Here is a 16,055-nt window from a genome sequence, read left to right as displayed (position 1 = left end):
ATCTTAAAGGAGGAGAGAGAGGTAGAGGAAGCCGGGAATTCCACACCTTAAGGGTTCGGTAGCTGAAAGCACGGCAGCCAATGGTGGAGTGATTAAAATCGGGGGTACACAAGAGGCCAGAACTGGAGGAACGCAGAGATCTCGGAGGGTTGTAGGCAATGCTCCCTGTAATTTTCTTTTGGGCTGTGCGGCCCCATAAAATGGCTGCGCGGCCCAATCAAACGTTGGCGCGTGTGCGGTTATTCCGATCGAAAAGCCGGCGAGCGGCCTGTGCGGGAGCTCCAGACCGCCGCACGGCTGCGCAGCTTAAAGGGAACGTTGGTTGTAGGGCTGGAGGAGGTCACAGAGCTAGGGCCTTGGGACGTCTTGAGGTCGTGAAAGGTGCCGTATAAATGTAAGTTCTTTTCTTTCTTTTACAGGTACCCTTATCTTCCCCATACAGTTCGGAGGAAGCCGACTATGGACACCCACGCAAAAAGAAATTAATTTAACAAATAACACAGGTTAATGCAGTTTATTATTTAAAATCCGGCCTAATCCAGCACAGTATTAGACAGTAATGCTGATGGCCATTTCAGTGAGATTACTGCAGTTATGTAACAGGATGCCTGGGTATCATTTCCTCTTCAAATAAAGAAGCACTACATCCTCCATCCATAACCATTACAGTAAATGACACCACTGTACACTGCTCAGAACCAATTACTTGCATTTCAGCCGTCACCAAATGAACTAGTTGTCTAAAGCCTAAAGCCTGATTACTCTATCCGGGCAGTTTAGACTCAATTTGCAGTAACATTTAAGCTCTCCCCGTATATCCAGTTTCATCGGGTTTGGATGGGGCAGAGGCACATGTTCACTTTGCTGTCCAGGAACCGACACTGATTAACAGCAGCTAATGCAATAATAATTCACATTATTTGCCACAGCATCACGTCACCCCCATCTGTACCTCACACAACTATAACATAGAAACATAGAAGATAGGAACAGCAGTAGGCCATTCGGCCCCTCGAGCCTGCTCCGCCATTCAATGCGATCATGGCTGATCATCCAAATTCAGTACCCTGTCCCTGCCTTCTCCCCATATCCCTTGATCCCCTTAGCCTTAAGAAATATATCTAACTCCTTCTTGAATATATTTAATGAATTGGCCTCTACTGCCTTGTGTGGCAGAGAATTCCACAGGTTCACCACTCTCTGGGTGAAGAAATTCCTCCTCATCTCAGTCCTAAATGGCTTACCCCTTATCCTTAGACTGTGACCCCTGGTTCTGGACTCCCCCGCCATCAGGAACATCCTTCCTGCATCTAGTCTGTCCAGTCCTGTTAGAATTTTATAAGTTTCAATGATAAACCAGGCAGGCTCGCAGTACTCCAGCTGCTGGTGATGACTGGCAGAAAGATCGGTAAGCAGAGGAAACAGATTTAAGGCCACTGGAAAAAAGAGCCAGCGGTGAAGATGAGGAGAATATTTTTCACGCCGCAAGTTATGATGATGTGGAATGCACTGCCTGAAAGGGTGGTGGATGCTGATTACATAGGATTACATAGGATATACGGCACAGAAACAGGCCATTCGGCCCAACCAGTCTATGCCGCCATTTATGCTCCACACGAGCCTCCTCCCGTCTTTCCTCATCTAACGCTGTCAGCATAACCCTCTATTCTCTTCTCCCTCATATGCTTGTCCAGCCTCCCCTTAAATGTATCTATACTATTCGCTTCAACCACTCCCTGTGGTAGCGAGTTCCACATTCTCACCACTCTCTGGGTAAACAAGTTTCAACTCAATATTCAAGAGGGAATTGGATAAATACTTGAAGGGGAGAGAATTGCGGGGCTATGGGGAAAGGGCAGGGGAGCGGGACTAATGGGATAGCTCTTTCGAAGAGCCGGCACAGACACGATGTGCCGAATGGCCTCCTGCTGCGCTGTAAGATTCTGATGCTGTGAGACTAACAGCAATTAATGTAGTGATATTTCCCATTAGAAACCCACGTTCACATTATTCCTGCAGATTACATCTCCCCATTTATTAGTCAGACCTTAACTCGGCAGGCTCACAGTACCCCAGGATACTGCTGTTGACGATTGACCAGCCAGTTTGTCTCTTTGATGGGATCCAGAGGGGTAGGTCTGTAGCTGGACAAACAGCAGGAAGCTAGATAGATTTATTTCAGATTCAGATAGATTTCCTTCAGAGTTAGATTTCTTTCAGAAAATAACATTTTGGGATACAGTATATGAGTGTGGTAAGTGTAACGTGCTTGGGAGGAACAGGTGACTTTGGACCTGTGGTTCCCAAAGCTCTCCACCACTGGGGATTTCCCCACCTCATGTCTGGGTCTGTTGTAGACTAACTAATAGAGATTGATTGCCATGATTAGTGAACAACTCCATTATCATTGTATCGTGCGACTACCAGGATGGTAGAAGGCGAAACATTGAAACATAGAAGATAGGAGGAGTAGGCCATTCGGCCCCTCGAGCCTGCTCCGCCATTCAATGCGATCATGGCTGATCATCCAAATTCAGTACCCTACAGCGAGCTAGATGGAGCTTGGCCTTTCCTCGTCTAGCAATCCCTATGTTCCTATATAAGCTCAGCAATGCTATGTAAACTGCACAGTTTTTGTCCAGTAAACTGTTATTATCGCTCCGTACAATTTTGGCTCCCTAATCCTTGTCTCTTACCAACCTGCATGTAAGTTCACTAAGCTTAGGGAGGTAGGGCGTGAGAAGAGAGTGTAGAATCCAAATTGGGCGAATGGAAGTCTTACTTAGACAGCGACTGAGTTCCATGTATGCCAGGCACCAGCTGATCAAGAACAAAAGTCTCCCATTATTTTTTGAGGATGTAACTGGTAGAATAGATAAGGGGAAACCAGTGGATGTGGTGTATTTGGACTTTCAGGAGGTTTTCGATAAGGTCCCGCATAAGAGATTAGCGTGTAAAGTTAAGGCACATGGGATTGGGGGCAAGGTATTGACTTGGATAGAGAACTGGTTGGCGGACAGGAAGCAAAGAGTTGGAATAAACGGCTCTTTTTCCGAGTGGCAGGCAGTGACTAGTGGGGTACCGCAAGGATCGGTCCTAGGACCCCAGCTGTTCACAATATATATTAATGATCTGGACGAGGGAATTGGATGTAATATCTCCAAATTTGCAGACGACACAAAGCTGGGTGGGAGGGTAAGCTGTGAGGAGGATGTCGTGAAACTCCAGTATGATTTGGACAGGTTGGGTGATTGGGCAGAAACATGGCAAATGCACTATAATGTGGATAAATGTGAGGTTATCCACGTTGGTGGCAAAAACAGGAAGGCAGATTATTATTTGAATGGCAATAGATTTGGAGAAGGGGAAGTGCAAAGAGACCTGGGTGTCCTTGTGCACCAGTCGCTGAAGGTAAGCATGCAGGTGCAGCAGGCGGTTAAGAAGGCAAATGGTATGTTGGCCTTCGTAGCAAGAGGGTTCGAGTACAGGAACAAGGATGTCTTGCTACAGTTGTACAGGGCCTTGGTGAGACCACACCTTGAGTATTGTGTGCAGTTTTGGTCACCTTACCTGAGGAAGGACGTTCTTGCCATGGAGGGAGTGCAGCGAAGATTCACCAGGCTGATACCTGGGATGGCAGGAATGACATATGAGGAGAGATTGTGTCGATTGGGCTTATACTCACTGGAGTTTAGAAGATTGAGAGGGGATCTCATCGAAACCTATAAAATTCTATCAGGTCTGGACAGGCTAGATGCAGGAAGGATGTTTCTGATGGCCGGGGAGTCCAGAACCAGGGGTCACAGTCTAAGGATAAGGGGTAAGCCATTTAGGACTGAAATGAGGAGGAATTTCTTCATCCAGAGAGTGGTGAACCTGTGGAATTCTCTGCCACAGAGGGCGGTGGAGGCCAGTTCATTAAATATATTCAAGAAAGAGTTGGATATATTTCTTGAGGCTAAAGGGATCAAGGGATATGGGGAGAAGGCAGGGACAGGGTACTGAATTTGGATGATCAGCCATGGTCTCATTGAATGGCGGAGCAGGCTCGAAGGGCCGAATGACCTACTCCTGCTCCTATCTTCTATGTTTCTAGACCCCCCAGCCAGGGGAAACATCCTTCCTGCATCCAGTCTGTCTAGCCCTGTCAGGATTTTATACGTTTCAATGAGATCCCCTCTCATTCTTCTAAACTCTAGTGAATACAGGCCTAGTCGACCCAATCTCTCCTCATACGACAGTCCTGCCATCCCAGGAATCGGTCTGGTGAACCTTTGCTTTCTCCGCACAGTCTCTCTCTCTTCCTCTGCTTCAAAGGTGTAGCTAATTTTCCTTAAAAGGTCTCTGCCTCAAATATTCGCTCTGACAAAGCATTCCACGCCCCAAGAATGCACTGTGTAAAGAAAGTTCTCTGAACCTCACTCCTCACTCTTTTCATGGCAATTCTAGGTTGATGGCCCCTTGTTACGGACTCACCTCTGCACCCTATCGAAACCCTTCATAATTAAAAAAAAATCTATGTTAAACCTCCTTCATTCCACACTGTCATCTGCAGTGGCACTGGTCACTAATGCTACGAATCTGATTGGAAAAATAACCCCTGTCGTGTTCACTTCCCTCCCTGCCATACTTGCGGTTAGAGAGGCAAAAGGTGTAATTATATTTATATTGTGCACCTGATGTGCTGTAGCAGGTATTGTTGAATTATGAAACACTGGCCATAGAAAGATTGCACAGGCTGGGGATATTTTCTCGAGAAAAGAGAAGACTGAGGGGGTGAACTGATCGAGGTCTTTAAAATTATGAAAGGGTTTGACAGGATAGATGTAGAGAAGATGATGTGGGGGGAGTCCAAAAATAGAGGTCATAAATATAAGATTGTCACTGATAAAGCCAATAAGGAATTCAGGAGAAATTTCTTCCAACAGGACTTTGAGGAAAGAGCAGGGGAGTGGGATTAATTGGATAGCTCTACCAAAGAGCCGGCACAGGCACAACGGGCCGGATGACCTCCTTCTGTGCTGTATCATGCTATGATTCTTTACCCAGAGAGCGGTGAGAATGTGGAACTCGCTACCACATGGAGTAATTGAGAAGAATAGCACAGATGCATTTAAGGGGAAGCTAGATAAGCACATGAGGCAGAAATGAATGGAAGGGTATGATGATTAGATGAAGAGGGGTGTGGAGCATAAACACCGGCATAGACCTGTTGGGCCGAATGGCTTGTTTCCGTGCTGTAAATTCTATATAATGCTATGAAATTCAATTGTGCCCGATAATGGGTGTGTTGGGGGTGTGAGGGGTGGGGGCAGGGCACGCGTTACATGCGCCTGTTCACCTGGCTCCAGGCAGCATGCTAACTTCGTTGTGGGACCTCATTCCAATGATTCCCACGTGCAGCCTGCGCTACCTCTGCTGTTCATTGGCTGCACGCCTGTTTGGGAGGGCAGGAAATTCGACATCGCTGATGTCAATTAAAAGCAGCCAGCACCTCTTAAAGGGGAGGTGCACTCTGGTAGCAGAGAGCCAGGAATCTGCCCAGATGCAAGAAGGTGACTGGATGAGGTCCAGGCAGGGCACCCAGGCTCTCCTGACGCTGCCTTGGAGGCCCTCTTCCAGGCAGTGGACAGGAGGAGGGAGATGCTGTTCCCCCTGGAGCGTCAGAAAGCTCCTGGATGCCTACGGGGCAGCCCGATCCAATATGGCGAGCGGCGCACGTCCGGTTGCGGAATGAGAGCATGAGCGCCGCCCGCCATATTGGATGGTTTTTGCCACTTGTAAAATGGGGTGCGGCGCCAACGAGTTTCGAAGCCATTCTTTTCTGAATAAAAATCAGAACATTCACGTGAAGGATTCCTAAGGGAAAACAGTCCTTGATTGCCAGCATTTAGCAAAGATTTTTTTTTTGAATCTCGACTGAATTCTATTCAGGGCCGAAAAGAGGGTTTTTTCTTTCACCGTTCCCGTACATTTCTACTGCTTTTCTCCGCCGTGGTGGCACCTACCTTCTGTGAAGCAATTGTCTGGTTCCACAATCTCCTCCATGTGCTCGGAGATGTGCTCATCCTCGTCCCCTTTGCTTTTCAGGTCCACGGTGCTTCCTTCAGAACAACTGGTGAGGTCGTCCATCTTCTACAGAGGAAAGACAAGCACAGGTCACACTGACTGGATCCGCCAGCAAGAACTCAGCGATAGTTCATTCAGTTAAAGGCCCATTTCAGAACGTTAGTTTTAAATGCCAAGTGATCTTTGTTCAAAACCCCGCTCGTGAGGAGCATAAATACTGGCATAGACCTGTTGGGTCAAATGGCCTGTTTCTATGCTGTACACTCTATGTGCCTCTATGCTGTACACTCTAGGCACCTCAAAGCACTGGAGAGGTACCACCAACGCTGCCTCCGCAAGATCCTGCAAATCCATTGGCAGGATAGGCGCACCAACGCCGGTGTTCTTGCTCAGGCCAACATAGAAACATAGAAGATAGGAGCAGGAGTAGGCCATTCGGCCCCTTGAGCCTGCTCCGCCATTCAATGCGATCATGGCTGATCATCCAATTTCAGTACCTGGTCCCTGCTTTCTCCCCATATCCCTTGATCCCTTTAGCCTTAAGAAATATATCCAACTCCTTCTTGAATATATTTCAATTCAATTCAATTCAAATCGCTTTATTGGCATGATGACAAGTTACATCTTATGTTGCCAAAGCATCGAAAAACATTCATGTTTGTACACAAAAATACAGATCTATCCATACAGTGTATAAACAGATATATCCCTGAGTGTATAAATATACTTTCATATAATTTATATATACTCTTTTCTTATATTTAGTGGTTGTCCCTCTGTTTATGGCAAGCTGTAACATAGTGTGCCGCTAGTGTTACACAATTTCTCTCTTCCCCTAGTAGGTATGGGAGTTTTTGGTCGTCATTCAAATTTCTGAATTCCGGGCATATCTTTGTGAATTTTGGGTAGAAATTCTCCCTTATGCCCTGATATTTTCTACAAGCTGTGAGGAAGTGCATCTCTGTCTCCACCACTCCCTGACTGCAGTGAGAGCATATCCTGTCCTCTCTTGGTAGCCGGGTCTGCCTGTGTCTACCTTTTTCGATCGCCAGGCTATGTTCACTAAGTCTGTACATTGTCAAGGTTTTTCTCAGTTTGCTATCCTTTACCATGGTCAGGTAATCAGCCATGTTGTATTGTCTGTTTAGGGCCAAGTAGCAATTGAGTTTGCTTTGGGTTTTTGTTGTTTCTGCCCAATATGACAGATATTTTTCCTTTTGCTTAGCGACGATTGTGTTGGGTCGAATTCTTTGTGTTACGCTGTCACTGTCCTGGGGCTGGTTATTGTTAGTAGTGTTAGTAGTTACTTCACTGAGTCCCAGGACTAGTTGACTGAGGGTATTCTTCTTTATGGCTCTCTCTTGACATTTCAGGGCTTCGTAATGATAGCATTGGGGGTTGCTCATTTCTAGGTGTTTCCAGAATTTGGTGGCTCTTTTTTGGATAGTGATTATTAATGGATATTGGCCTAGTTCTGCCCTGCATGCATTGTTTACGGTTTTCCTTTGAGTCCGGAGGATACTTTTACAGAATTCTGCATGTAGGATCTCAATTGGGTGTTTGTCCCATTTTGCAAATTCTTGTTGTGTTAGCGGTCCCCACACCTCACTGCCATAGAGTGCAATTGGTTCAATTACTGATTTGAAAATTTTGAGCCAAATGCTAATTGGGATTTCTATTTGGATTGATTTTTTAATGGCATAGAAAGCCCTTCTTGCTTTCTCTTTCAGTTCATTCACAGCCAGTTTGAAATTTCCCGTAGAACTGATTTTTAAGCCCAAGTATGTGTAGTTAGTGGTTTGTTCAATTTTGGTTGTTCCTAGTGTGAAATTTATTTAATGAATTGGCCTCTACTGCCTTCTGTGGTAGAGAATTCCACAGGTTCACCACTCACTGGGTGAAGAAATTCCTCCTCATTTCTGTCCTAAATGACTTACCCCTTATCCTTAGACTGTGACCCCTGGTTCTGGACTCTCCGACCACCGGGAACATTCTTCCTGCATCTAGTCTGTCCAGTCCTGTCAGAATTTTATAAGTTTCAATAAGATCCCCTCTCATTCTTCTACATTCCCAGCATTGAATCTTTGACCACACTCGATCAGCTCCGATGGATGGGTCACATTGTCCGCATGCCCGATACGAGACTCCCAAAACAAGCGCACTACTCGGAGCTCCGGCACAGCAAGAGAGCCCCAGGTGGGCAGAGGAAACGCTTCAAGGTCATCCTCAAAGCCTCCTTGAAAAAGTGTAACATCCCCATCGACACCTGGGAATCCCTGGCCCAAGACCGCACAAAGTGGAGGAGAAGCATCCGGGAAGGCGCTGAACACCTCGAGTCTCTTCGCCAGGAGCAAGCGGAAGCCAAGCGCAAGCAGCGCAAGGAGCGCACGTCAACCCAAGCACCCCACCCACCCGCCCCTTCAACCACCATCTGCCTCAACTGTGACAGAAACTGTAGGTCCCACATTGGACTCATCAGTCACCTGCGAACTCATTTTTAACGTGGAAGCAAATCATCCTCGGTTCCGAGGGACTGCCTAAGAAGAAGACACTCTATGTAATGTAATTCTATGTAACTTGGCTTGTATTCCCTTGAGCATAGCAGATTGAGGGGTGATCTGATCGAGTAGTTTAAAATGTTAAAAGGATTCGGTAGGGTAGATTCGGAGAAGCTATTTCCACTGGTGGGGGGAATCAGGGGACACAATCTTAAAATTAAAGCTAGGCCATTAAGGAGCAAAGTGAGGAAATACTTTTTCACACAAATGGTGGTAGAAATCTGGGATCAGCTCCCCCAAAAGGCTGTGAAGGCTGGATAAATTGGAGCTGTCAAGACTGAGGGCGATGGATTTTTGTTGGGTAAGGGTAGCAAAGAAGGGACTGTAGGAATCCGTGGAAGGATAACATAGGAAAGAACTCCCCAGCTCCTGCCCCAAGAACTGAAACACCGACCTCTCCCCCCACGTTAGACTCAGTTGTAGCTGCGATCCGAGCTTTATTAAATGGCCCAGGGAAGGTAGCCACCGCCACTGGTTCTTTAACCCCATCTGCCCCATACAACCCAGACCTATGACTAGAACCAGCGCAGCCTGTCTACCTGTGTCCCCTTGAAAGACGCGCCCAGGAAGAGACCTCCTGTAATATGGGGGAATACCTGCGGTGCCAGGTTACGGAGGCCAGGTTAAATGAGCAGGTCTTACGGGAGGAGAACGCAAGATTAACAACGAGAGTTGACGGTTTTGAGGGTCAGCTAAGGGACATTAAAATAGCGCATAAGGTAGCTAGAAGTAGGGGTTATGAAGACTCTGATCACAGTCCCTGCGAAGAACGGATTAAAAAATTGACCCAAGCCTTGTCTGAGGCCAGAGGCATGGTCTGTTCAATGGCACCAGGGGAAACCCGGGTGGGGTGGGACGGGGAGGGTCAGGAAGCAGAGGATAAGGTTAAGGACAGGGATGATCAGCCAGCAGCTGGGGCAGACTCACAGACCGCACCGGTGGGGGCAGTGGCTTGTGTCACTGGAGGGGCAACCCACCAATTATTTGGGACTTGGACACACCCCGGTAGCTCCGGCCTTAAGAAGGTCTCCTTGTATGCCACAGCCTAAACTACCGTGGTCACCAGCGTATCAGTTTAAATAGTTCAGCCCCGGAGGGGCCACAACCTGAAAAAGAATGCCCAAGTTCAGGGATCAGTCTAGAGATAGGGATCCCCAGCCTGCAACCTCCAACGCCGAGGGACTCACAGGAGAGGTAGCGGTGGGCAATGAGAACGAGAGGGGTCCCTAGCCTGTGGCCTCAGGCTGCGAGGAATCCGCAGGACAGGACAGGGACTCAGCAGCCACACAGAAGGGGGTAGTGTGCTGTAGTACAGGAGGGCACATTCCCCCGATCATCTGGGATTCAGGGAAACCCCCAGTTGTTTTAAGAAGGACTCTCCGGGTCCTGCGGTACAGGCCACCTTACGCCCAGGCATACAAGCTGCCCAGAAGCCGCAGAAAACAGAGGCCGAACAGGAATTAGCCTGGCCGCCCGGAGACGGGCGGCGGATGTACATAGCTTTTCTCATGAATGTTAGGTGTTTTTACAGTTTTGGTAGTTTTAGGTTTATTATTATTTATAAGTATTTTACAATAAGTAAGTTTAAATTTCGAGACTCGATCACTTGTCGGGAGATGGCTACCTGTTTTGTGTGTCCCTACAGAGAGGAAATCGGCATGAGGAGGGTTCTGCTCCTGCTCGCCCTGGTAGGGGTGAGCATCGGTGACCGAGGTGACGTGGAGGACTCTCAGATTTATGGGTGCTCGGGAGAGAGAGCGCCGATCGTTACCGCTGGGGGTGGCGAACCGGGTGTGGAGGAGCTCGCTATTTACTTCCATGAGGGAAGGTGGCCAGGGTGGCTAGGGTCTAACTCTACGCAATACTCCAGCCAGACCGGGTTCACCTACGGGGAGGCCTCCATCCCGTGCCCCAGGGTACAGGTCGTTGCTACAAGGGTCAGTGTCACTGAGGGGAAACGTGTGCGTCTTACATGCAAGGGACGGATTCCCCTGGATAGGTGGTGGTGGCTCAGGAAGCTGAGCAGGGACATAGGGGACCGTACAGCCGACTGGGAACGACTGGGGAACAACACCCACCGGATGATCACAGGGACCCAAGGGGGAGTGAGTGTGTGTTGGGATAAGTGGAGGGAGTCGGAACAGGCAATCTATATCTGCATGTGGGGATCAGAGAGAGCCTGCCCCACAGGCATGTCCATCATCTTCTCCAGACAATGGCAAGATACCGGGAAGAGGATGGGGTGGGATTCTAGCCTGCATGCGTGCGCGCTCCCACACCCCCCGATCCCAGTCAATGCCACCGAACTCGTAGCATGCACCCGAAAGCCCCTGCTCACGACCCAGACATCACGGACAGTAATAGAGAGGTGTCCTACCACCACCAAGGGAACAGGGAATAGGTTAGTGCTAGTGCCGACCGAAAAGGTATATACCAGGGGGTACGCTATGCAGTAGCTTCAGTTATCCTAAACCTTACCGAAGTACACTTACCTGAATGGTGCCCTAAGGAGACAGAACAGCTATACCAGGCCCTACTAAAAGAAATGTTTAGGAAATTCTACGAATTCGACTTTGCCAACATAGACAAAGCAGAGCTGTACACATTACACGCTGAGCACACTATGGGCACAGGGAGACAAAGAAGGGGAACCTGGAACGATATTTTCACAACCTACAATACAGGATCCTCTGTAATAAATAGCCTGGACGATATAGAACTGCAAACACAAATAAATGGTCTAAAAACCCAACTACGAAAGATCCTAACGGAAGAAAACACAGTGGTAGGCTCAGAGCTACACGAGGACCAAGCTATGATGGTCCATTTAAAGGAGATCTTTGCTGAGCTAGAAAGACATGCAAAAACAGTAAATGCACTCATACGGGAGGATAGGAATGCTTCGGATCAGGCTGCACGGAATGAGGTGTGTGTGCTATATGGGGCATGGTTGCTGGGCGAGGGCCGCAGCAACCTGGAGGATTTAAAACAAGGTTTAGTCCCCTCCTGGATTAGTAACAAGCACCTCGCAGCCCTCCACCCGTTTAGCAATTCGCTGAGCCCGTGTCAGCCCTGCCTAGCCTCTGAAGCCTACCCTGTCCCAGTAGATTGCAGGCGTTCCAATCACACTATCATGAGGATAGTAGTGAGGATGCCGGTCATGGGTGGGACAGCCCGACCCGCACCGATATACAGGGTGGAGAACATTGGGATCATTCAAGGGGTGCACACGTCCGTTTCGCAGCAGTCCCACCTTATGTCATAAAGTGGGAGCACGCTATGACAGGTACAGACCTCTCCGGGTGCCGGAGCCGGGGAGCACACATAATACTGTGTCCCCAGCACTTGAACGCCTATTCGAGACCACAGTGCGGGTTTAAAGCTGCTGGCGCACGACCTATAAACTGTACCATGGAGGTAATGGCACAAGGCCATGTTCCCCCACAGGTAGCATTCATAGGGGGTGGGACATATTGTGTCACCACAAGTGCGCCCCACTACCAGCATGGACAGCACATCTGGTGTCCAGTGAGTGACAGCAGTTTCTGCTTTAAACCCGAGGCAGAAGTTCAAGTGGCCCAGGAACGGATTGTCCCCATTCCTGAACCCTCCACTGTTCACCTCACAATCAGGGAAAACATAACAAACCTGCAAGACTATGTCACATTCTTCGGCTATAAAATTCCCTCTCTACCCGAACATCTTACCGCCCTACTCAAAGCTGTAGAAGTATCACAAAAACAATTCTATACTCTAGAACAAAAGCCAGTCGAGATAGGGGTTGAGATTTCAGATATCATAGTTCCACCTTGGTGGGATATTTTCGAAAATATAGAGGTCCCTTCCTGGATCAGAATGGCTTCCCATATTTTAGTGGTCTGCCAGCTAGGTATAGTCTTCTACTTACTCTGCACAAAGTGCAAGGGGAGGGACAGAATGCTCCGATCCCGACATGAGAGAGCATGGGACGAGCATTACAATAACGTCTATGACCAGGTATGGGACGAGCCTTAATCGTTATTAAGATAAAGTTTTGTGACCGTGTATTATTTTTCTATGTATGTACCATATTTTCCAAGTGGTGCAGGAGTGTTGGACCCCTCCGTGCTTGGATATGAATGTAACTGAATTCTTACCTGTGTATGCATCTGAACACTACAACTAAAGGGGAATGTATGTTTTGGGTCTTGGGGAAGGTTGGCTCTCGAGGATCAAGAATTTTGCTCACCCAGTATGATACTCTAGCAAGTAAAGTATCACAGGGGGGACATAAGATTCTCAAAATTCACAGATCCCCCAAAACTCAGAGAAAAACCCTAAAGAAAAGGACTTTGGACTCTTCTAACCACTTCAGGGTGATAAAATGTATTGGGCCTAACAGAGGGAGATTCAAGGTCAAAAACCAAGATTTGGTATTGTAAAGGAAAAGGCTGCAACAGGAGATGGGATCAACCTCTGTAATAGACAGTTTGAGTATTAGAGTTAATCAAACTGTCTGGGGAACTGTCTAACGTCACTCAGCCCCTATCAGGCAATTTACATTCTAACAATAGACCCACAGAAGAGCAGTCCCCACCCAAATTACAGGACCCATCCGAAACATGCATAAAACAAATCACCTCACCCAACTCCATAGAAATCTCAGGCCCAGTCAGGAAACTCGAAACCTGAGCACAATGACTACAATCAAGTAAGAGCTCAACAGCTCATGGAACCATCCCGAAACCACTTCACACATTCATAAACAAGTTACTATTAACGAGCCCGCCAAAATCTTACAATAAACTGGGGCTGATTTAGCGTGCAGATTAGGAGGCCCCAATTAGTATAATTGAAGGCCTGTTTTCTCAAGAAGACAGTTCGGCAGTTCGGTTCAGCAGTTACACAGTTACAACAAGTTCTCAGGAGTTCATCGAGTTCGAAGAAGTTCACAGTTCTGGAAGCAGGTCAACACACAAGAAGAAACCAGAGTAACAGTTCCAGTGACCATCAGACACCTTGCGGCAACAAGGGCCTTATGAAGCAACCAACCGAATATTACCACCAACCAACCGGGTAATATTGGGCCACCATGACCAAAGAAAACCAACTCGGGAGAAAACCGAAGGTTCGCAAGTTTTCCACTCTGCAATCTATTCCTGACTTAGCCCTGGGTAAGATTTTTACTTAAAAAGACTCTAAAACCCTATCTCTGACAGAAGAAAAGTGGGTACTCACCCGATAAATCCAATACGCACCCTACCGCATCAGCGGACTCGCGAAGACTGATCAGACACACAGTCGAAGTCCTCTACCGCGTCCGGGCTACGGCAGGCACCAACCAACACATCCAGCGAACCCCGAAACAGCGAACCAGCTCAACTGTCAAGGATTCATTTGGTGAGCATTATCCCTGGTCCTCTAGAGCCCAACTTAGCTAGTAAAGTGGGATTGGGAGGGGTGAGGTATTTTTCTACTGTAATTTTCCTCATGTGTATCGCAGTGTTCCCCATTTTATTAGAGTGTTAAGATTGTTGTGTTATATTTTCCCTCTTGAATAAAGATCAAAGTTTCTTGCACCAAAACCAGTTGTCTGCTGCACTTTTGTCACAACCCCCAAATAAGTCCAAGGTCTAGAACCAAGGGAATGGGAGCGATTCGAACCGCTCATAAGTCAGAGGTGAAGCTGACACACACCACCACCCCCTACAGTATCCATGGAAGAATGAGGCTGTATCTGCTCCCTCTCCTTCTGAGAGCCCTGAAGCACAGATTAGGAAAAAACCTACTGAAACATCTGAAACTGAAATCAATCATAAGACCATAAGAAAGCACGGAAGGAGGACAGACTGCTCGCCCATCAAGCCCCCAGACCACGTGCCATCTACTCCATTATAGACTCTACCCCACCCAGTCCACCTTCGAAGTGAAAACTCTGCACCAAAAACGTTCAGAGCCATAAAGATAATCCAGCAAAACTCCAGAATATTCAGCGCTCCTCACATCTCCACTGTTCAGTCGTGGCCTGGAGCCCTTGACAGTCCAACAGCCTCCCAGTCTCAGCAGGACATGAAGAAGTTTAGAGGATTGGATCAGCTCGGTGGCTGCTATCCCTATTTATCCTTCAGGTCCATTCACAACCAGATATCTAGCAAGCTCTTTATTTTCAAAGAAGTTGACTGACCCAGCATCAGCTTCACTTTCTCTGAGAACCTGTTCCACACACTGACCACACTGTGACAAAAGAAAATCTTCCAATCTTTAGAGTTGCTTGAGTTTTGTTCATTTTAAATTTGTGTCCTTTAGTTCTATGTTCACAGTCTGGTTGTATCTAAACCAACTATTCCTCTCTACACCTGAAAGATCTGGGTCATGTCCCCGCCGCCACCCCTGATACTTTATTCCCCCAGTTCAGCTCTGCAGTCTTCTCCTTATAACTCGGATTGCTCAGTGCTGGAAACATCGAGCTCACTCTTTGCTGGACCCTCTCCTATGCAATTATAATCATATAGAATCATAGAATCATAGAACGTTATGGCACGGAAGGAGGCAAATTCGGCCATCGTCTCCACACCAACCAACAAAGAGCTCTCCAGCCTAATTGCACTTCCCATCTCTTGGTCCGTAGCCCTGCAGGTTACAGCATCCCAAGTGCACATCCAAGTACTTTTTAAATGTGGTTAGGGTTCCTGCCTCTACCACCAGTTCCAGACCCCCACAACCCTCTGGGTGAAGAAATTTCCCCTCAAATCCCCTCTAAACCTTCCACCAATTACTTTAAATCTATGCCCTCTGGTTTTTGACCCCTCTGCTAAGGGAAATAGGTCCTTTCTATCTACTTTATCTAGGCCCCTCATAATTTTATACACCTCAATAAGTTCTCCCCTGAGCCTCCTCTGTTCCAAGGGAAACAAAACACAGCCTATCCAGTCTTTCCTCATAGCTAAGATTCTCTACTCCCGGCAACATCCTTGCAAGTCGCATTGAGTTTAAGCAGACTTTGGTAAGTGGCAGAAAAAGTCTTTTAAGTGCATTTACTGAATTTTAGTGAGTAAAAAAGTGAATTATTTGTAGTAAGTTTAATTTTTTAGAGTAAATTAAGCTGTTGGGGAGTTTAAACCGGAAGTAGAATCCAGGTATAAAAAGGGGTGGGCTTAGTGCGGTAGCGCTGAGTGCGGTCGCATTGAGTGTAAGTAGAGTTTGGTAAGTGTGAGAGTTCGGGCAAGTGGGAGGTGAGGGGGTGCTTTTTGCTCTGTTTTGCTTCCCTCTCTCAGGCTAATCCAACACTGCGGACGTGGAGCAGCGAGACAATTCAACCGGACAGGTCCCCCAGACAGCATTCACGAGGGAGGTTGGTGATCAGCTGGTTGGTAGGTCCTCTTCCTTCTCTTCTATACCTTTAAGTTGGTAAGTCCTATTAAATAGTGGTGTAATATTATCACCTATATC

At 47.5% G+C, this 16,055-nt stretch overlaps 1 protein-coding gene across 2 annotated transcripts in view; it reads right to left on the bottom strand.

The window, feature by feature from the left end:
- scn5lab (sodium channel, voltage gated, type V-like, alpha b) overlaps positions 1-16,055 on the bottom strand; it is a 524,522-nt gene that overhangs the window by 85,212 nt on the left and 423,255 nt on the right. For both annotated transcript variants that reach the window (XM_085987471.1, XM_085987470.1), the window contains one exon: positions 6,009-6,135. In XM_085987471.1, the coding sequence (XP_085843597.1) occupies positions 6,009-6,135 (127 nt within the window). The remainder of the gene's footprint in view (positions 1-6,008; positions 6,136-16,055) is intronic.

This window comes from Somniosus microcephalus, chromosome 5 (genome assembly GCF_052327205.1).
Source record: "Somniosus microcephalus isolate GS21.2 chromosome 5, FLI_Smic_1.0, whole genome shotgun sequence".
Lineage (NCBI taxonomy): Eukaryota > Metazoa > Chordata > Chondrichthyes > Squaliformes > Somniosidae > Somniosus > Somniosus microcephalus.
This window is presented reverse-complemented; position numbering and strand designations above follow the sequence as displayed.